This window comes from Urocampus carinirostris, chromosome 9, assembly GCF_059441175.1.
Source record: "Urocampus carinirostris isolate Australia breed hairy pipefish chromosome 9, RoL_Ucar_1.0, whole genome shotgun sequence".
NCBI classification, from domain to species: Eukaryota; Metazoa; Chordata; class Actinopteri; order Syngnathiformes; family Syngnathidae; genus Urocampus; species Urocampus carinirostris.
This window is the reverse complement of record NC_142357.1, coordinates 15,583,958-15,605,049: the sequence shown is the minus strand read 5'-3', so window position 1 is coordinate 15,605,049 and position 21,092 is coordinate 15,583,958. Positions and strand designations below refer to the sequence as shown.

At 39.4% G+C, this 21,092-nt stretch overlaps 1 protein-coding gene and 1 long non-coding RNA gene across 3 annotated transcripts; one reads left to right on the top strand and one right to left on the bottom strand.

The window, feature by feature from the left end:
- Positions 1 to 1,697: 1,697 nt before the first annotated feature.
- slc25a48 (solute carrier family 25 member 48) lies at positions 1,698 to 11,867 on the bottom strand. Its single transcript, XM_088344642.1, has 7 exons — positions 11,645 to 11,867; positions 9,391 to 9,434; positions 9,248 to 9,319; positions 8,922 to 9,180; positions 6,090 to 6,395; positions 4,103 to 4,236; positions 1,698 to 2,280 (listed from the first exon to the last, which is right to left on the bottom strand). Exons 1-7 carry the CDS (start codon positions 11,694 to 11,696, stop codon positions 2,176 to 2,178), a joined length of 972 nt encoding a protein of 323 aa, XP_088200768.1. The 5' UTR covers positions 11,697 to 11,867; the 3' UTR covers positions 1,698 to 2,175.
- A 119-nt stretch (positions 11,868 to 11,986) lies between these two features.
- On the top strand, positions 11,987 to 18,235 carry LOC148359414 (uncharacterized). Of its 2 annotated transcripts, XR_015851324.1 has the most exons (5): positions 11,987 to 12,399; positions 14,146 to 14,193; positions 17,700 to 17,792; positions 17,856 to 17,984; positions 18,055 to 18,235. It is a non-coding gene; the product is annotated as an uncharacterized LOC148359414 (long non-coding RNA). The 2 variants fall into 2 exon arrangements; XR_015851323.1 differs by lacking the exon at positions 14,146 to 14,193.
- The last annotated feature ends 2,857 nt before the right edge of the window (positions 18,236 to 21,092 follow it).

Genomic DNA, 21,092 nt, shown 5'->3' with positions numbered 1-21,092 from the left:
ATGAACACACCAAAATGAATGACATACAGTTGTGGTCAAAAGTTTCCATACACTTGTGAAGAACACAATGTCATAGCTCTCTTGTGTTTTCCTTTATTTCTATATCTCTTATTTTTCTCTGATAGAGTGATTGGAACAGATACTTTGTCACAAAAAACATTCATGAAGTTTGATTCTTTTATGACTTTATTGTGGGTGAACAGAAAAAACAAACGCTACAATGAAAGTCAAAGGAGCTCAGCAGGGATCTGAAAAACCGAATCATTGACTTAAACAAGATAGGAAAGTCACTTGGAGCCATTTTAAAGCAGCTCTAGGTCCCTAGAGCAACACTGCAAACAATTGTTTGTAAGTATAAAGTGCATGGCACCGTTTTGTCACTGCCACAATGAGGAAGAAAACGCAAGCTATCATCTGCTGCTGCGAGAAAATTGGTCAGGAGGGTGAAGATTCAACCGAGAATCACCAAAAAGCAGATCTGCCAAGAATCAGAAGCTACTGGTACATAGGGGTCAGTGTCAACAGTCAAGCGTGTTTTGCATGTCCATGGACTGAGAGGCTGCCGTGCAAAAAGGGAGGCCTTGCTCAAAAAATGTGGCACTGAAGTTTGCTGCTGATCACATGGACAAAGATAAGACCTTCTGGAAGAAACTGCTGTGGTCAGACAAAACAAAAATCGACCTATTTGGCCACAATGTCCGACAATGTTTGAAGGAGACAAGGTAATGCCTTTCACCCCAAGTACACCATGCCTACTGTCAAGCACAATGGTGGTAGTATTATGCTGTGGGGCTGTTTTGCTGCCAATGGAACTGGAGCTTTACAGAGAGTAAATGGGATAACGAAGGAAGAGGATTACCTTCAATTATGACCTCAAGTCATTATCCCAAAGATTGGGTCTTGGGCGCAATTGGGTGTTCCAACAGGACAATGACCCAAAACACACAACATAAGTGGTAATGGAATCGCTAAATCAGCCTAGAATTACAATGGCCTTCCCAAAGTCCTGAATAAACCCCATTTAGAACTTATGGGCAATGCTAAAGAAACAAGTCCACGTCAGAAAGCCATCAAATTTAACTGAACTGCACCAATTCTGTCGAGAGGAGTGGTCAATGATTCAACCAGAAGTTTGCCAAAAGCTTGCGGATGACTACCAAACGCGCCGAATTGAAGTGAAAATGGCAGAGGGGCATGTTACCAAATATCAGCGCTGCTGTATGTATATTTTTTACCCAGCAGATGTGATCACTTTTTTCACTCTATCAGAGAAAAATCAGAGTTGTAGAAATAAATGGAAACTCAAGAGAGTCATGACATGTTTTTCACAAGTGTATGTAAACTTTTGACCACAACTGTATTTTAGCTCCGGAGCCAAAGGGACCACAAATGATAAGGACACACTTCATACGTATTTTTATCTGTTTTTCTTCTTAACTAGAATTCATTTTCAAACCATTTCGAAAGACAGTATGCTTTATTGGAAAAAATGTAGAGAAACACTGATCTTAAACTCAGAACTACTTTATATATTTGATGATTGTGAATTGAAATACAGAGTATTATTTATTGTATTTTCCATGAATTAAATATGTCTTTTCATTTTGCTATTTTTGCGCGGGTGATTATTCTAAAGTCATTTTGTGTTTTATTCCCATTTCAAGAGACACATTGGAGAGAAAAACAATAGTCACACATTGTAAAAAATCCCTTTTATTTCAATACAAAGAAAAACCAAAGAAAATGTGGTTTGTAAGAAAATAGACTAAAAACACACAAAACAAATGTGCCAACTAACATTTGATGTAGGAATGCACCTTATTCATTGTAACTGCATTATTCATATACACAGTATATTCTTCTCCACTAATAACTTCTTTTGCGTGAATATATATCATTTTCTTAATATAAGAAATGCAAACTATATACAGTAGGCTACATAAACTGATCATATTTTGAAAATACATTTTAAAATGTGAGAGCCTAAATCAGTTTACAAGGTATTAATATGAACGTTATTGTTTGTCGTTAAAAAAAGAATGATTAATGAAAGGATGATAAAGGAGGAAAAAAGTGAAAGTTGATAACAGTGGGGTGCTAAACCTCACCGAGAAGATTCAACTAGTCTATCGTATTCTTTGACACTTCATCTCAAAGACGGCAACATCCTCATCTCTAAAAGCGTCGGAAGAATTGCAGCGAGAGCTCGTAGCCCAGGAACATTGTGGCGCTCATGGGGAAACCCCGGATGGCGTTCACGGACGCGCCACGGAAAAACACCTGCACACAAACATATAAGAGGCCCTTCAAAAACATACAAAAGAGGAGTTCAAACCTGGTCTACGCTCTGACTTCAGCAACTCAATTTTCCCGCCCTTGTTCAAGAAACCTTTTCACTAGCACTAGGTCAAAGTGCTCTGGTTGCTTGGCTGGCGGTTTTTGGATGTTTACAGTTTGTTCTGTGGGTTTTCATCATAAAGTGTCTCAACATGATTTAGTAGCAACCCGTGGGGCAGAATGAAGCCCCATAAAGCAGTGAAGCCCTTGAGGGAAATGCTTCACACACACACACACACACACACATAGGGACTTCAAGATGATTCATTTCCTCGATTAGGCCATCATGTGGAGAGAAAAATATATCACGTGCGTGGTGCATGCAACAAAAGGATGTGGTTTAAACCATGTTCTGAATGATAAATATGATAATGAAAATATATTTTAAGAGTTTTGCTTTGTCTGTTTCTGCTTGTGCAACAAGTGAAAATGTGAAAAAAGAATGGAAAATAAAGCGCTTATTCATTTTTATTTAACTCATTCAATGTCAGACATTTTTTTCCTAAAGTTTTTGGACACCGGCATAGTTAAGGGGATCCATTGTGTTACTTTGACGCTTTTGTTTCGAACTACACTGAAACCTAGCGAACCCATTTCTGAATAAGTCACGTGGTACACCCGCTTTCTTTAGGTGAAGCTCATGTGTTAAAAAAAATGCTTATTTCTTAGTCTTATGATTATTGCACGTTTAAGTCATATTTCATTAATTTTTGCTTATTATTCAAAATCATTTTTTTTTTTTTATGGGTGAAAGTTTTTTTTAACTAGAAAGTATCTTGATCAAATGTCACCGCATACATCATCAGGGAGGGCAGCACGTGGCTTATCTAGGAGCGACAAAATCAATGCGGCAAATGCGAGCAGAGGATTTACATTAAAAGAGTGCTGAATTTGGGTCTTTTTATTTTGCAATACACTATGCCTGAAGAAAAAGGGTCTTGGACATTACCCACACATGGAGAAAGAACTACCCGAGTGGTTTGAAGACAAAACAGAAAATGGATATGGAGTGTCTCAGTTGTGTTAGTTGGCAGGCTCCCAGGATTGTATGAGTCAAGAAATATGAAGGGCTGACCGCTTCCACAGGTTGGTATACAGTTTTCTTCGATTTATTTTATTTATTTTATTATGTAACTATTTTTAAGCAGGAGATCGTCTTCAATGTGAGTTTATATGTTAATTTGTCGCTAGGTAGTTAATTTCAGGGCAGCATTGCGGCTGAGCGGTTAGCGTGTCAACCCCACAGCGCAGAGGTCTGTGGTTCATGTCCAGCTACCAGCCTCCTTGTGCGGAGTTTGCATGTTTTCCCCGTGCCTTCCTGGGTTTCCTCCGGGCACTTCGGTTTCCACCCACATTCCAAACACATGTGCGGCTGGTTAAACTGTGACTCCAAATTGTCCCTAGGTATGAGCGAGCGTGTGAATGGTTGTCTGTTTTGCGACTGGCTGGAAAACCAGCTCAGGGTGTAACGTGCCCACTTCCTCAAGACAGCTGGGATGGGCTTCAGCGCCCAAGTGACCCAATTGAGGATAAGGGTGCAGAAAATGCAAGGATAGATAGTTGCTTTCAAGTTTCAGTATTGGCTACTTTTGGGTGTCAGTAATCTGCGAGATAAAGCAAATACTTTTTGAATGAAGTAACAAATATCTGTAATTAATTTTTAAAGTAACATGCCCAGCACTGCCCTCGAGAGCTGAAAGCCATAGGTCTACCCATGCAGAATTGCTCCAAAGGCAAAATGTGACGGCGTGCCACCTGGTCTCACCTGTACTCCTTCAGTCTGGTAACTGCGAATGATGCAGTGGAGGACCCCCTTGTACTTCCTGTGTGGGTGGGCGTCGGCTTGCATGCGACTTTTCACCACGTCAGCAGGCGTGGCTGTCACCCAGGAAATGGATCCTGCAAAAAAAGGATGCATTCATAATATTTCAAGGGTATGTCCTATTCAGCATAAGGCAAAAAAAACTCTTCAAGTAGCTTGACATACAAAAACTGATCCATGATCCCCCGATTTGCGATAAATGGGGCAAACACCACCATGCTTCACTGTCTTGAATGTATACTGAGGTTTGAATGCAGAGTTTAGGGGGTCGTCTCAAACACGGTTTGTGGCCCCTGGACCCAAAAAGGGCAATTTTTCTTTCAATGATTCAGAATTTTAATTTAGGCCAGTGTTCTTTGGTGAATTGTTACCTCTTCTACGCCTGCCTTTTTTTTATCAGAGGGACTTTGTGTGGGATTCTTGAAAATAAATTTGCTTCACACAGACGTCTTCTAACTGTCATATCACTTACAGGTAACTGCAGACAGTGTTTGATCGTCCCAGAGCTGATCATTGGCCGAGCCTTTCCCATTCTGGTTATTGTCCCGTATATTTTAATAGTTGTCTTCCGTTTTCTTCCACGTAACTATGGTTTTTCTACCCTTTTTATAGAGTGCTGGATCATTTTAGACAAACAGCCAACAATATTTTGAACCTTTTAATAGGTTCTTCCCTCTCCAATCAACTTTTTTAATTTAACTGTGAGAAAGCCATGTTACAATGGTTACTTTGAAAAAGGAACTTAATATTGTTTACTGATTATTTCCTTTAAAGGGACAGTGTGCATTATTTGACCATTAGATGTCGCAGTATTTGGTTGTGCATCCAAAAGCGAGAGTTAGAACGCAACAACAACAAAAAAGAATCTATGGACACTCAAAGTGACCAAACTGCACTTATTTTCTTCTCATTTTTTGCCCAGCCTTTTTGAGGTTTTTGGGTGAAGCTCATATTGTGTAAAAAAAATGCTTATTTCCTAGTCTTATGATTTTTGCATGTTTAAAATATATTTCATGTATTTTTGCTTGTTATTCAAAATCAATATTGTTTTTTTTAATGGCTCAATGTATTTTATAACTAGAAAGTATCTGGATCACTCGATCAATCCAGTCACTTGAAAATTAACTAAGTTGGAAGACACACTTGTGTGAGAGTCCCAAATAGAGAATAAAGTTTGAGTTTATAAACAATCAACAACCACGCTCTTGTTACTGAGTAAAATATTTTGTTATTATAATGCATTTTATATATATTTTAAAACTAAATATATGTACAAAGGCTTCGATAAAGTACTTTAAATGACAATTGAGAGAGAAAAAAAACAATAATAATAAAACAGCAAAGAAATATTACCATTTAACTTAAAGACACAATAAAAAATATATTTACTTTAGATTTATTTATAAATAAAGTCTTTCTGACTCACACATTGATAAAGTGCTTTAATGGCGTACCTCAGGGTTTATAATAGTGGTGTAGACCATTTTTAGCATCCCATACCATAAACTAAAAAATTGCAAACGTGTAATCAATATTCATTAAATTTTGAGTGATTTAACTTAAACTTTTACAGTTTGTAAATTTAGATTTTTGTTCCCTATTCATTTTTTTGGTAGTTGTAAAATGTATAGAAATCTCTTTAGGGCAAAGCAAAAGAAAATCGGGGATTTTTTCAGTTTGACATAATTAAGTACAAAAAAAAAACCGAATGTGCTCCTTGTGTTTTTTTATGTTTGGACAACCGTAATTTATAATGTCCTTAGATTTTTAATGTATAGAATAATTTGGCAGAAATTCATCTTAAGCTTCGAAGCCTGCCTTCTTTCAGCATTTGGCTTTGCCTCAGTTTGCACATGTTTTTTGAAGAGCCTAAAACCAATCTGTTTTTGATGTGAAAGAATACAAAAACGGTGCCTTGTATGTTCCTGACCTGCGAGTCCACCGGCAAGCCAGATGGAAAAGGGGTGCGGTGCGCTGGCAGGGTCCGGTCTAAGAAGGTCACAGAAGATGGCATAGGGCACAAAATAGAGAGCGTAGCCAGGGACATCTCTGATGATCATGGCTCCGCTTCCGCGGTACAGACCCTGAAGGCCTTCGCGTTGCAAGATGCTGCTGATGCAATGAAGTGGGCCGTTGTAACAGCCACTGCCAGCGCCGATGTTGGACATGTGCAGAGACCGAGCCCCAGCCGGCGCCACCATTTTGGACGAAACGCCACCCACCAGCTGGAAAGTTTCTGAGCACAAAACACAAAATATTTTCTTTTAGGACAAAATCCAGCTTCCACTGGGGCACCGTGTTTTCCGCACTATAAGGCGCACAGGACTATAAATCAAGACTACAGTAAGAGCTACCATGCGTATTTGTGTATAACCTTTGGGCTCCTTATACACTTACAGCATATAATACTGCAGTGATCGTTGATAAGTGATTTAAATCACAAGACATTGTTTGCAATGGGAATTGAACCTAGGTCGTGGCGATGAGGGTGCGACACCTTACCCTCAGACCACCAGTGGTAGAGAAGACATGTGTAAAGGTATTGGACCTTATTTCACTATTTTTACTCTTAAAACCTGAAACACTGATTTGCAAAGTGCATTCTGATTGGTTAAACAGTCTCTCCACTTTTTCAGCTGTGCGTCAAAAATGTTGCAGTTTAATATGTAAATGTCTTTAAAAGAGCTAGTTGAATGACTTTCTGTTTTCTGTTTCCTAATTTCACAAAGTTATTGACGCACAGGTGAATAAGTGGAGATACAGTTTAACCTATGAGAATACAGAACGAAAGGCACTATCCAGAACAGTCTTCCTGGAACTGTGAGTAAATAAAGTGAGATCATGAGATAAGGTTGAAGCTTTAAAAAAAAACGTTAAAAGTTTAAAATCGGTTCTAAAAAGGAAGGGGGGTTAAGAACAGGAGAGATATGCACATGGCTGCTGGTGTTAGTTAAGACTGACAGCAGCGTTCTTCACAAGTTGAAGTCAACTGAGGGAAGACCAACATAAAGTGCATTTCAATAATCGAACCTTGCGCTTTTTATGGCATGGATAGCTTTCTCAAGGTCAGGACGGCTTAAAATCAATTTAACTTGGGCTAGAAGACGCAACTGAAATAATTCCCCGTCTGACATTGTTGATATATTTGTCAAACAGGAGGTGACTGTCAAAAACCACACCCAGGTTTTTGATAGTTGAATTCAACTTAGAAGACAGGGTGCCGAGGCCGGACGTCAGTTTCCCGGAAAACAATATATTCAGTTTTGTCTTCGTTTCAAGAGTCAAGTCATGTTTATCTATCTTGGTCTCATCGGGCCACATTGTAGTAAAAGACTTCCGTCATCCGTCACATTTGATAGTACAAAGAATAATGCAGTATAAATGGTTGTAAAAGGGAGGGATGAGGGACAAACATTTCCGGGAATATACCGCTGGGTTTATGTGGTTTTTTTGATTGTGTTTTGCAGAAAACAAGCACAACGTCCCTGTGTGGGTGTGCATGAGCAATCTTCTCAGCAGTGAGTTGTGTTTAATGCACATGTCAAGTCTTGGTGGAGTGTTCCAAACTCAATCCTGCCAATTGGTATACGATCTCCGCAGGTCAGCATTCCTCTTCAAAAATGTCCCGACACCAAAAACAAATAAATCACGGGACTCACCAAGCCTTTTGAGATTGTTCCTGCTTGCAGTTACTTCCATGTGTCGTTTCACAAAACACTAGCAGACAAATCTCTCATCTGGCTCATTGCTGCAGCTGAAACTTAGCAGTAAATGTCAACTTGGTCTGGCGTTGAGACTTGTTTTGCTGCAACATCCCTTGGTGCCTCTTCAACTTCTTTATCCCTTCCCTAGACACGGTTCACGGATCCCTTAACCACCCGAGTCATTGGGGTACCATTGAGGACGCAACTCTGGGCAGATTTCTCCACTGCTGACGGTTTCTGGGTTGTGGCAAAGTCCATCCCTTAATGTTGTGGGCACTGTATTTTTTCTGTCTTCCTCTCTTTCTGTCTTCTTGGACTGTGCCTTGATAATTATTTTGGCCAGTCCAGGTGATCTTGTGATGACCATACCACTGCAGGTTTCGTCTGCGCACAGTTCACAACAATTCTTAGTCAGGTCCAATGTGCCCTCTGATGGCTTTGCGGATCGTTTCATTTGTCACACGGGCTATGTAGCTGATGCCTAGAAGTTTCCTGTGGCATTGCATCTCCATGGCCTCAATTTTATTTTTCAGTTCTGTTGGGAGAGTCCATCTTTTCCAAGGATTCCTTAGCTGGAGCATAGTTGGAGGTTTCTTATCTTTGGTAGCATAATTACTAGCCAGTTTGTCTTGTTTGCTGGATCCTTTAACAAATATTTGTCAATATGTCTACATTTAGTTTACCACCATTTCATATGATTGGATCTTGTTGATATCTGGAAGATCCCGTTCTTCAGAAAGTTCTTTCCTGCTTCTACCTCTTCATGGAGTATACGGAAGTCGTCACTTAACCCTGGGCCAGAACTTGTAAGAGCCTCAGGGTCTACCTGCGGAGGGTGGTTGTAAAGTTTGGAACATGATTCTGTCCACCTATTCATGATCTCTTCTGTTGGACTAGTCCCCGTTTAATCCTGAATGCTGCCGACTATTGCCAGTTTTTTTACTGTTTATAATTTTTTATAATACTTGTAGACTAGTGTGAGGTAAAAGCGCCCCTACAGGTCAAACATGCAATTCTAGTACAGCCTATGCCATTGTGGGCGCACACTTGGTACTAACCAGCCATGGTGGATTTAGCCTGTGTCTGCATCTGCAGGCGAATTTTAACCAGGTCAACGGGGGCACCCAGGCCGACGGACACTAGGCCAGTTAGCATGCTCGCCGCTGCCACGTCGCAAAGGCTGCCGGGATGGAGCTCGTTGCCATAGCGACGCTTGCTGATGTGGCGCTGCGTGTTGCTGAAGAAACCAAACACCAACGAGTTGTACGCCGTGATAGTCGCCAGGGGGAAGGACATCCCTTTGAAGAAGCCCCGTACCTGGATACAGCAAAAGAAAACCTCGGTAAGGAATGAGAAAGTCTTCGTCAGGAGCCGGCTGATTTACCGTCTCTTTCCTGTAGATGGTGAGGATGCAGTCCATGGTGGTCTTGTAGCCTTTACCCGCTTGCAGCCTCGTCTGCCAAAGCCAATGCCAATTATTCAGCACATGTGCGGGATTCAAGATTTTATTTGGATTTATGTCATTACCTTGACAGTGTCTAGAGGATGTCCCACCACGACGCTGGATGCCCCTGCATACACACAAACACAGACACAAAAATCATTGCCTGGCCAGAAAATCATTGGCTGCGCTCCACCCAGTTTGGAGGACATTGCTGGCTTACGATAATGCAGAGGAACCGCTAACATTATAAAGGACTCGTCACCAGCTCTCTGACCTGTTGCCTCCTGGTAGCACTACTTTGCTCTATAGTCACGATGCACTTTTTTCATTGCACTTTTATTAGAACTTAGGCTAGTCTCCAAGCATTAGTGTGTTAATATCTGTAACTATTTATTTTGACAATCTTTCTTACTTTTTTCTTGTAATTTCTTTGACATGTTCATCCTGCAGAGCCATGTCAAATCTAGTTGCAAACATTGTTCACTATGTTGCCATCAATGACAATAAAAACATTTCAATGCAACACACACACACACATAAACAAGGCTTTTAAGTGCAACCAACTAGCTTAGTAGTTTGTTAGCTTCATTTTGATCCAAACATTTACATCCATATTTATGAGACCATTTTGATCACTAAATAAGATCAAATGTTTGCATTCACTTGAATCTAGGATGAAGAATAACAAAGTTCCCTATTAAGAGCACCTCTAAAGGCCAGACATACAATTTATTCTAAAATTGAATGTATCACTTGCAATGCTTTTCACAAAAAAACAAGATTCTAGGTTCTAAAAGATTTTCTAGTAATTTATATGATTTTTTGTGAAAATCTTTCGATTTAACTGTATTCAAAAATTAATACAATTGTCAATAAATATAGGATTTAATGAGTATAATATTTGAACAGTGGATGTTGCTGTAGTATGTAGTGCAATCAAAAGCAGTGCTACAAATAACAAGGAAGAATAAAAACGGCAAAGACTAAAAGTGAAAATAGCTTCATATCTTTTCGACCAGCTTTTCATAAAAAAAAAGTTTGATTTTGGGGGGGCTACGCTTAGCAAGAAGGTGGTGTACAATAATGTCAGCTTGTTTTGGTGAGCCTCATGTCATGTGAAATAAATACAAAATGTCTACAAGTATTTTTTTAGAAAATGCATGTTCACATTAGTTTTTCTATTTTTACTTATTATTCAAATCATTATTGTTGTTTTAAAATGATATATATATATATATATATATATGTATATATATATATATATATATATATATACATATATATATTATCTGCACCGCTTATCCTCACTAGGGTCGCGGGGGTGCTGGAGCCCAACCCAGCTATCTTCGGGCAGTAGATATGTATATTATTTTATTTTTAAGTCAAAAAAACAAAAATGAACAACACAGCATTTGAATTACTCAACTGACTTAAAATGGTTGGGTCCATTTGATTTCTCGGTCAGCTCCTTTTTAGTATTTTTGTTGTATCACTCTAGTTGTGTTTTTGTATTACTCTTATAGGATTACTGTACTTTTATTTATATTTTGGGGGATTTTTTAATACACTTTTTGTCGTATATCTGTAGTATTTTTGTTGTCTTTCTGTCATAATAATTTTGTAGAAGTATTTTTGTAGTATTTCTGTCATAATATTTGTGTACAAGTATTTTTGTATAAAAATATTACAGTGGTAGTATTTCTTTAATGTATTTTTCGAAGTATTTCCATAACAGTATCTTTGTAGTATTTTTTTAGTATTTTATGCAAACTACTGTAGTTATATTTTCGTCGCATCTCTGTTGTAATATTCCCGTAATCGTGTTTTTGTATCGTGGTGTTACTGTAGTATTTGTACAGTATTTTTTCTTATCAGAATGAAGGCAAAACAATATATCATGTCCCCCTTTCCAAGCACTAAATTTGATATTAAGTTTTTTCATAATTTTATTGTAATTTTGTAGTATCTTTAGTGTTTATGAAGTAGTATTTTTGGTGAAGGCGCGCAAAGGGATACATTTGGCAACAAAACATTTTCTATCAGTAGTTCTATATTTATTTTGATATGTATTGACATTATATATTGACCTTTTTTTTGATGGGCAGGTTGAAAAAGCCTGACGGGTCGCATGTGGCCCGCGAGCACACCTATTTCTCTGAACCTAAATCGCCCCCGTCCTTTGGGTTGACCGGTATGCAATGTCACGGAGAAAGGCTAATAACCCATATCAACGAGTAACACACATGATTTAAAGCTTATTCCAAAACTGTAACCTTCTCTCGTGGCTACATGAAGTACTGTGCGTGCAAACACAAGGAATCGCCATCGTTCACTGACCTCCGACCCATCCAGCGAGGAAATCGTCCATCCGAAAGCTCTCGGAAGTCATTTTTAGTTTGTCACTTTTCGAAAGGTCATCCACGTTTGCGTGCACACGTTCACGCACTCACACGTTCACGCACTCACGCTTTCACGCCCGCACGCGCTCTGAACGACGTTTATTCGTGACGGCTTTGTGGTGTTGTGAGCAGCATCAGACACTTCAACTCGCTTTGATTGAAAGGCGCGTAGCCCTCCAGCAGGGAATGCGGCCAATCAGAACACGAGACAGGATCCTCCCATTCAAAAAGGGCGTCACCTGGACAAATCTGCCAGCCAATTGACGCGGAGTATGCAAATAAGCCACGAGGACAACAATATAGCGCTAATGTTTTTATTTGGAGGCAGGGAGAAGATTTACGTAATTTTTTTATAATCATATGGCTCATTTAACCTACAAAATCATAAATCTAAAGTTAAATCCGTATCCGTCAACCACAGCCAATTGCTGACCCCCTAATTAATGCAATTCTACTTTAGTGATAATAAACCTAACAAACCCAAAACGGCACTTATCTACCCGCAGCATGACAAACGATGTAGTCAAGTCAAGTCATGTTTGTTTGTACAACCCTTAATAACAACAAGTCTCAAAGGGCTGTACAGACTACTAATAACCACCCCCTGATCTAAAACCTACATGAGGGCAAGGACAAATTAAAACACCTCAGCATGAGGAAATAAAGAAACTTCAAGAAGGGGCCACACATGAGGTAATTCCCTTGCTAGGATGAGCATGCTGCAATGGACGATGCAAGGGCATCAACACATACAGTTATCTCATCTCATCTCATTAGCTGCACCGCTTATCCTCAGTAGGGTCGCTGGGCGTACAGATATTCTCAACATAAAATAAAGGCAATAACAAAGTCCGGTTGACAGCTTCCCGAGGTCAACATAATTCACAAGCTATTGAATATAAGTGTGTTTTGAGGCTAGATTTAAACACTTCCACTAAGTTTGCAAATTGAATCACAGAGGGCAGAGCATTCCACAGCACCAGCGCCTGAATGTCATTGTGACTTTATAGTAAAAGGATGTTTTAGTTATTGACTGAGTCCTTTATTCTTACTTCTAATAAGTAACCTTGTAATAACATAGTAACAAAATAGTAATAACATGATACTTTTTATTTTAAAAACGCATATCAAACTGGGTGCCCTTTGCGCTAATGGCTAACAAAAAGTAGCTGTCAGCAGTGTCTGAAACTAATGACAAATTGTTACAGGAAACCAGGGCAGACAACTCTGAAAAGTTACCTGCTCAGCCATAAAGTTGCCTGCCCCATTTTTCACAACTTGAAACACAATAAGACGATTAATAACAAAAAAAATAACATTGATGCAAAGTATCAAGGATTTATAATCAGAATATGTAACAGAACAACACTTTAAAATTAAGTTTATTATAAATCTACTTATAATATTCATTGCATGTATATGACATCTGACATCAGTATGTACCTGTATTTACTCATCTTCATCCATGCAATGTTTGCGTTGCGTCGTCTGCTACAAGCCACGTGAACTCCTCTTTCCACGATGCTTTTAATGTACGTTTACGTTTTGTAGCGTCATAAATTCTGTAGCTTCTTTTGAATATTTCTTCAGGGGCTGAGGTTTTGGTTTGATTCCTAACCACCCATCCATTTTTCTTGTGTTCTCTGTGCGTCTACTTTGGAAAATGATATGCAAATGCACGACCTTATAACGCTCGGTGAGAGTCCTGAAGCACAAAGTTATTCAATGCAGTCTTCTGATTGGCTGCCGAGTATGCAAATTGCCAAACAAACTGAAATTTCCAAACCGAACGAAGATTTCGAAATCGGAATAAAAGAAAAAATTTGAAAAAAAAAGTGTTTTTTTGTTTTTGTTTTTTGAAAATGTTGTCGGTCACCCGGGCGGAGACGTTTTGTAAGTTGTACGCCAGACGTAAAAGATGCGCGCCCCTGGCGTCCAGGCAGACGTTATTTGAGACACTGCTGTCAGCTTGAAAAAGGTTGGAGATCCCTGTCCTTTACTCTGTACTGTATATACTTTCCAAACATGGCTGCAAACGACATCATTCGCAATCTACGATGACGTCCTCATCTGATACCAGTGACAGAGACACTCCGGATAAGGGACAAAATTGGCAAGACGAGATCGGTCTGAGAAAAAACAAGTATTTAAAACCTATTTTTAGTTTATTTTTTTAACTGTACTAAAATGTTATACAGCGTACAGAATTTGAAATGATAAAAAATAAACGTATAAAATATGGGGAAATGATTCAAGTTGTCAAGTATTGGACCCTTTTTAATCATATTGATGTTTTTGAGTTTTTCCTTGCCCTCATGTAGGTTTTAGATCAGGGGATGGTAGTCCGTAGTAATCTGTGGTTTGTGCAGCCCTTTGAACTCCATGTGATTAAGGGCTATACAAATACACATGACTTGACTTGATATTCTGAATTTACAGCTGCTGTGTCGAAGCCAAGGCCCGCGGGCATTATCAGGCCCTAAGAAGGTATTCTTGGCCCATGAGATGGTCCTCATTCCCTATTGTATTATACACAAGGAATTGTCTTTATTTGTTTGACAATATGTTACACCTCTTCTCACTTAATTTTTTTTATGTTTAAGTAAATGATAAAAAAATGCTATTATGTTTTTCTTTGAAGTAACTTGAGCAAACCTTTGCTCGAATACAATAGTGTACAGTATATAGACTACTGATGGTGCCTCAATCATACCTGCCTCTTTCATTTAACGTAATGTGATGGGGACTTTTATATCGAATGAATTTGTATTTGGTGCCTTTTAAAGAAAAGAAATGCTGTATCTGATTATATTGGAATATATCTAGCTTTCCAGCAGATTCACATCATTTAGAAATGTTTCAACTATCAATCAGTCCACTCCCGGGCTTGTGGCTTAATTTTTTATGAGGCCCTTCCATCGATTTAACTTTGTCACCCCTGATTTATATGGAGTAAGATCATTGCCAATAAGAAACCCAAAAAAGACGCAAACGGATATTTTTATGGGTATGAATTATTTTTTGTCTATTTCTGGGTTCCCCTTTTTAATGGTAATTTTTTGGACTTATAGCTTTTCCAATAGGGGTTTGTTTTGTACTCGTAGTTTTCAACACGTATCAGGAGCAGATTTTTTTGGGGTAGTTTGTAAACCAAACAGTTTTTGATTCACTCGCAAGGAACATTTTTGCAGATAGCAATTGTCTTTCGGCGCCTTTTTTACGGCATTCCTTTTCTATAGCAATTTTATTTGTTTTGTACCCTTAGCTTGTTGACTAATATCTTTGCCCGTTGCTGTTTAATCCGTCCCCACAGTTTTTTAAAATCCCTTTGGGTTAATGTTTTGTACTTTTTGTTTTCAACATGTATCAACTGCAGGTCTCTTTTGTTGGTGGTTAGTAAACAAATTGTCTTTTTTATTGCGTCTTTTTTCTCGTCACACCTTTTTGATAGTGATTTTACTCCATACATATATCGGAACATGAAAAGTGCCTTTGAGTTTTCTTTATCCAGGGGATGTTCCAGTCATATTGGCCTGTCACAGACTCCATATTAGGAATGTCTTTTGGTCGAACTGCAACATGGCTCAGTTTGTTTTTACCAAAATCAGTCACTTGAATAGAGTTTTGAAGGCTGTTTCAGTTACTCAACACGTGTGTTTTGTTTGCCTTGGCTCGTTTCATGCGGTCAAACAAAAACCGAACAAGAGCAACAGAACTGATCGTTTCACAAGCCAAGGCAGTCAAATCAACAACAACTGTTTGGCAATTTGTATCTGTCTCACATCAATTTATTCAGTCCTCAAAACATAGTTCCACTTGAGTTGAACCATTCATTTTTAATAATCGGCAAGCCAAAACATATCAAAAGTATCCCGGAGATCATTAATACGTTGGCAGCATGGTGCAAACAGTGCTTGTTGTGGTGGTGAATCTTTAAGGAATCCTTATGTGATGTTTTCCTGTCCAAACTTTATTTTCATCTGTTTTACTCACTATTTAACCCGTGGAGCACAGAAGTGAACAAAATATCGGCAACCTCGCCACTCATAATTGTTGTTGAATATCAATACAAACGGGTCTTTAAATTTGCCACCTTCCAGCGGCTTGATTGTTCTGTAAAGCAGGATCTATCATTAACAGGAACACAGCAGAAAGACCTTGATAATGAACCGGAATTAGAATCGGGCAGCACGGCGGCGCAGTGGTTAGCACATGTGCGGCACAGTTCATGTCTTGGGAACCTCCTGCGTGGGTTCGAATCCAGCTCCAGACTTCCTGTGCGGAGTTTGTATGTTCTCCCCGTGCTTGCGTGGGTTTCCTCCGGGCACTCCGGTTTCCTCCCACATTCCAAAAACATGCATTTCAGGTGAATTGGCCGGTCCAAATTGTCCCTAGGTGTGAATGAGTGAGCGAGTTGTCTGTCCCAGTGTGCCCTGCGATTGGCTGGCAACCAGTCCAGGGTGTCCCCTGCCCACTGCCCGATGATTGCTGGGATGGGCTCCAGCATCCCCGCGACCCTACTGAGGATAAGCGGTGTAGCTAATGAGACGATATGAGATATATATATATATATATATATATAGAGAGAGAGAGAGATAGAGATAGATATATATATAGATAAATATATATATATATGTATATATATATATATATATATATATATATATATATATATATATATATATATATATATATATATATATATATATATATATATATATATATATATATATATATATAAAAGAAACGTACTACAAATTTAAGGCATGAGAGGAAGACTTTTGGAATCAGTGTATTTTTTACTCTATTGTAAATTTGAGAGGCAGCACAGCAGCACAGTGGTTAAGTGCGGCACAGTTCTGAGGTCATGGGATCGAACCTTCCTGTGTGGGGTTTGCATGTTCTCCCCGTGCTTGCGTGGGTTTCCTCCGGGCACCCCGTTTTTTTCCGGACACCCCGGTTTTCTCCCACATTCCATGCATGTAAGGTTAATTTCCCGATCCAAATTCTCCTTACGTGTGAACAAGCAAGTGAGTTGTCTGTCTGTGTGCCCTGCGACTGGCTGGCAACCAATTCGGGGTGTCTCCCTGCCCACAGCCCAATGATAGCTGAAATAGGCACCCACGTGACCCCTACTGAGGATAAGTGGTGCAGATGATGGATGGATGACATACGATAGTGTCTGAAATACGTCTGCCTGGGGCATGCATCTTTTATGTCGGGCGTACAACAAAACGTCTCTGTCCGGGTGCCCGACAATTTTTTCAAGAGTAAAAAAAAAAACAAAAGTTTTTTTTTCAAATCAAATGTTTGCTTTATTTCGATTTCGAAATCTTCGTTTGGTTAGGAAATTTTGGAATTTCGGTTTGTTTGGTAATTCGCATCCTTGGCTCAATCAAATTAATTTGATCTATTTCCCGGCTGTAATTCATGTATTAGTACTTTTAAAAGTGTGTATATTTATGCAAATATCTGCTGTACTTTTACTTCAGTATTGCGCGAGTACTTTTGCCTCTTTTGAACTCAATGTTTCAGCTCTATTTAGCTTATCACAAACCCCCTCCCACCAACAACCCAGATAAGAGCGCGACAGTACACAAGGGTCACGCTTGGACGGAAAGTTCCAGAAAAACAAAAAGTTTTCAAAACACTTCATTAATTATTAGTCAAAAGTCAAACTGAAGTTGGAAAGCGTTTGCATCCTGGTTGGGTCAATGTAGTACATTTTAAAACTTAGTGGAGCGCTCAAGAACATTTTTAAAATAAAAAACAAGGGTGCGACATACCTGAAAGAATTATGTTCTCAAATTAATTAAAACAGGAAACAAGTAAAAAATTTTTTTTACTCACACGTGCGAGTCAGAGTGTTACATATACGAACTTTACTTGTTTACTTCTGTCAAACATCAACATCTGTCATGAATAATTTCCAAGTAACTGATTTTATAAATGGTTAGCTTATACCAGCTTACGCTTGTTTTTGTTTTGGTTAGAAAACTGCAGGTAGCTGGAGGAGGGGCCAAACAAGTTTCGAGGTCTTGAAAATTCCTAAATTCTGGAGAATAATTCCTTCAAAGATTATTCAGGTGGTACTGGTGTTTGTGGCTAACAATCTGCTTATGCTAATTTAATTCTTATTGCTCCTTTAGTTTTCGTGGGAAAATAGGCACGGGCCTCTGTGAGACTACATCCGGTGAAGGAAAATGAGCTGGACAATCAGGGAAAAACCATTTGCTTGTCAGACCCAACACCTTATTGTGGCCAAACGACTGCCGAAAGTAGGAATGCCTGAATAAGGTTAGATAGTGCAAGTGACTGATATATGTTCAAATTATTTTTCTCATCCAGGCTGCCTAAACTCCACCTTGACATGAGCTGGCCCTTCGGGAAATCTTTCCTTCCTCCTGATTAGTCACTCCGGCATTGCTGGTAGTAGACAGCAACGTCATCGTATATTGCTAATATTGTCTAAGTATTATACATAGTCTGTCTTGCTGTGAGTTAACATGTTCTGCATTGTTTTTATCTAGTTTATTATCGCTTAACAAGTAGAATTGTGATCATTAAAAGGTGGCGCAATTGGCTTAAAATTTTCATATGTTTTAGTTTTAATTGCACACCAACTGAAATATTTCAGGTCTTTTATTATTTTAAGATGAATGATTTTGGCATACAGCTCATGAAATCCTAAAAATTCTGTCTTTAAAAATTAGCGTATCATGAATAGGTGAAAATCATCTGAGTAGACGAGTCAACTCTACACGCCTGCAAATTATTCCTGAGGTTGTTATAAATTCGAGGCCTGGTTTATTACTCAAAACCGCCATCAAGGATAAGACTGCTGACCTGACTGCAGGCCACCATTGACACCCTCAAGCAAGAGGGCAAGTCCAAAAAAGAAATCTCAGAGCTAATTGATGTTCCCAGACTGCTGTATCAATGCACCTCAGTGGGAAGTCTGTGGGTAGAAATAAATGTGGCAAAACATGCTGCACTACCAAAAGAAGTGACTGGATCCTGAGGAAAATTTTGGAGAGCGTCCGATTCCAGACCTTGGGGGACCTGAGGAAGAAGTGGGCTGAGTATGGAGTAGAAGCATCCAAAGCCACGGTGCACAGGTGTGTGCAGGAAATGGGCTACAGGTGCTGTATTGACCAGGTCAAGCCACTTTTGAACCAGAAACTGCGGCAGAATTGGCTGACCTGGGTGACAGAGAAGCAACACTGGACTGCTGCTCAGTGGAGCAAAGTTCTTCTTTGGGATGGAAGCAAATTGTGCATGTTCTTTGGAAATCAAGGCACCAAAGTCTGGAGGAAGACTGGGGAAAGGGAAATGCCAAAATGCCTGAAGTCTATTGTCACGTACCTACAGTCAGTGATGGTCTGGGGTGCCATGTCAGCTGCTGGTCTTGATGCACTGTGTTTAATCTAAAGTAGTGTCAATGCAGTTTGCTATCAGGAGATTCTGGAGCACTTCGTGCTTCCATCTGCTGAAAAGCTCTATGGAGATGAAGTTTCTATTTTTCAGAGCAACCTGGCACCTGCTCACAGTCCAAAACCACTGGTAAATGGTTTACTGACCATGAAGTTACTGTGGTCAATTGGCATGCCAATTCTTCTGACCTGGACCCCATAGAGAATCTGTGAGGTAATGTGAAAAAGAAGTTGAGAGACACCAGACCCAACACTGTGGATGAGCTTAAGGCCGCTATCTAAGCATCCTGGACCTCCATAACACCTCAGGCTGATTGCTGGAAATCCATTGGGGTCTTCCTGCGCAGGTTCGTATCCTGCCGACAACGCTAACTTTTGACTAGCTTGGTAGCCTAGATGGTAGGGCGCCCGCTCCGAGACTGGGAGGTCGCTGGTTCAAGCCTCGGCCAAGTCATACCTAAGACTTACAACATTGGTACTCATTGCCTCCCTGCTTGGCGCTCGGCATTAAGGGTTGGAATTGGGGGGTTTGTCACCTAATGACTCCCAACAGAGCAGTTGGGTCAAAAAACCCGGCGCCGATCGAAGGCGACGCGTCACGTCGAGAGGTTCGCGTGTCAAATGATTTCCTGTATATATCATGTTTATGGTTTATACTGGCTGAAAAAATAAATACAACAACAAAGCCTCCATGTGACGCCGCATTGAAGTAGTAATTTCTACAAAGTATTTGCAACCAAGTATTGAGTGCATAACTGAACATAATTATTTGAAGGTTGACTTTTAAAAAAAATTAAAAGCACTTTTTTATTGGTTGGATAAAATATGCTAATTATTTGAAAGAGGGATTTTTGTCTTTTCCTTACTATTTTTGCCCAAATAATTTATATTGTATATTGTAACTTGATGTCAAGTTTTGGACATGTTTGATAATTAATTATCTTGCCACACTTGGGATCATGGTTTCTCACTGTTGTTTCAAGCGCTGCTCACCGACTTTGTGGGAACGCTCAGGCCCGTGGAAAATTAGAGAGAACATTGGTCAGGACCCCGAAATAAGCTCCAGTTTTTTCCGTCAGCCTTTTTTTCTTTCTTTCAGTTTTGTCAATTGTTTCATAAAGTTATTGATCTTGAATTCATTGTAACTTTGTTTTAGGGTGAACAGAGGAAGCAAACATGTCAATCAATGGAAAATATAGCAGTCCAAAGTTTAAAACATCTTTAACAACATACTTAACGACAACTCAAGCAGTCCTCAGATGACTTTGGGGTGATAGAAATGGTGGTAAGTGTGGAGGGGTGAGTGTGTGTGTGTCTTATTTCAACGAGTAAACATTTTATACAAATGGCGGCCATAACACAGCTCTTATTTCCTGCAGTGTGATCAACCATCAGGTCCAGTTTACTTTTTAATATAAATCATACTCTGCTGCACTGTAATATGCTAGCAGCCATTTATAGACACACTCACAAACACGCATGGATACATTTGATATTGTAATTCAATTCAGAGGTTTATTTCCAACTCGATGACCAACAAGAGGAAAAAACAGTTCGCTGTTTCAAGAAGTTCTCTAAACGGAACTTGTAAAGAAAGAGACTTGACTTGCTCTTTTTGTGCGTCCCAATACTTTTTTCTATTTTTGTTCCTCCAACGGACGACATCCTGGCCGGAGTCCCAACATTTTATTATAGTTTCACTTCGAACAAAATAACTAGTTTGGAGACGTTTTCCTGTTTCAAAAAGTACCGTTTTCAAAGTTTAGGTGCGAGTTTTTATACAAAGTTTTACCATATTACTGCTAAATACCTGTTACAACGGGATTCGAACCCAGGACTCTAGACCGCCAGTGATTTTTATGACACACGAAAAGGCTGGAGTCCCAACACTTCATTATGGATTCATTTCAGAGAAATACCTTCAGAGAAAAAAAGTGTTTTTATTGTTTCAAG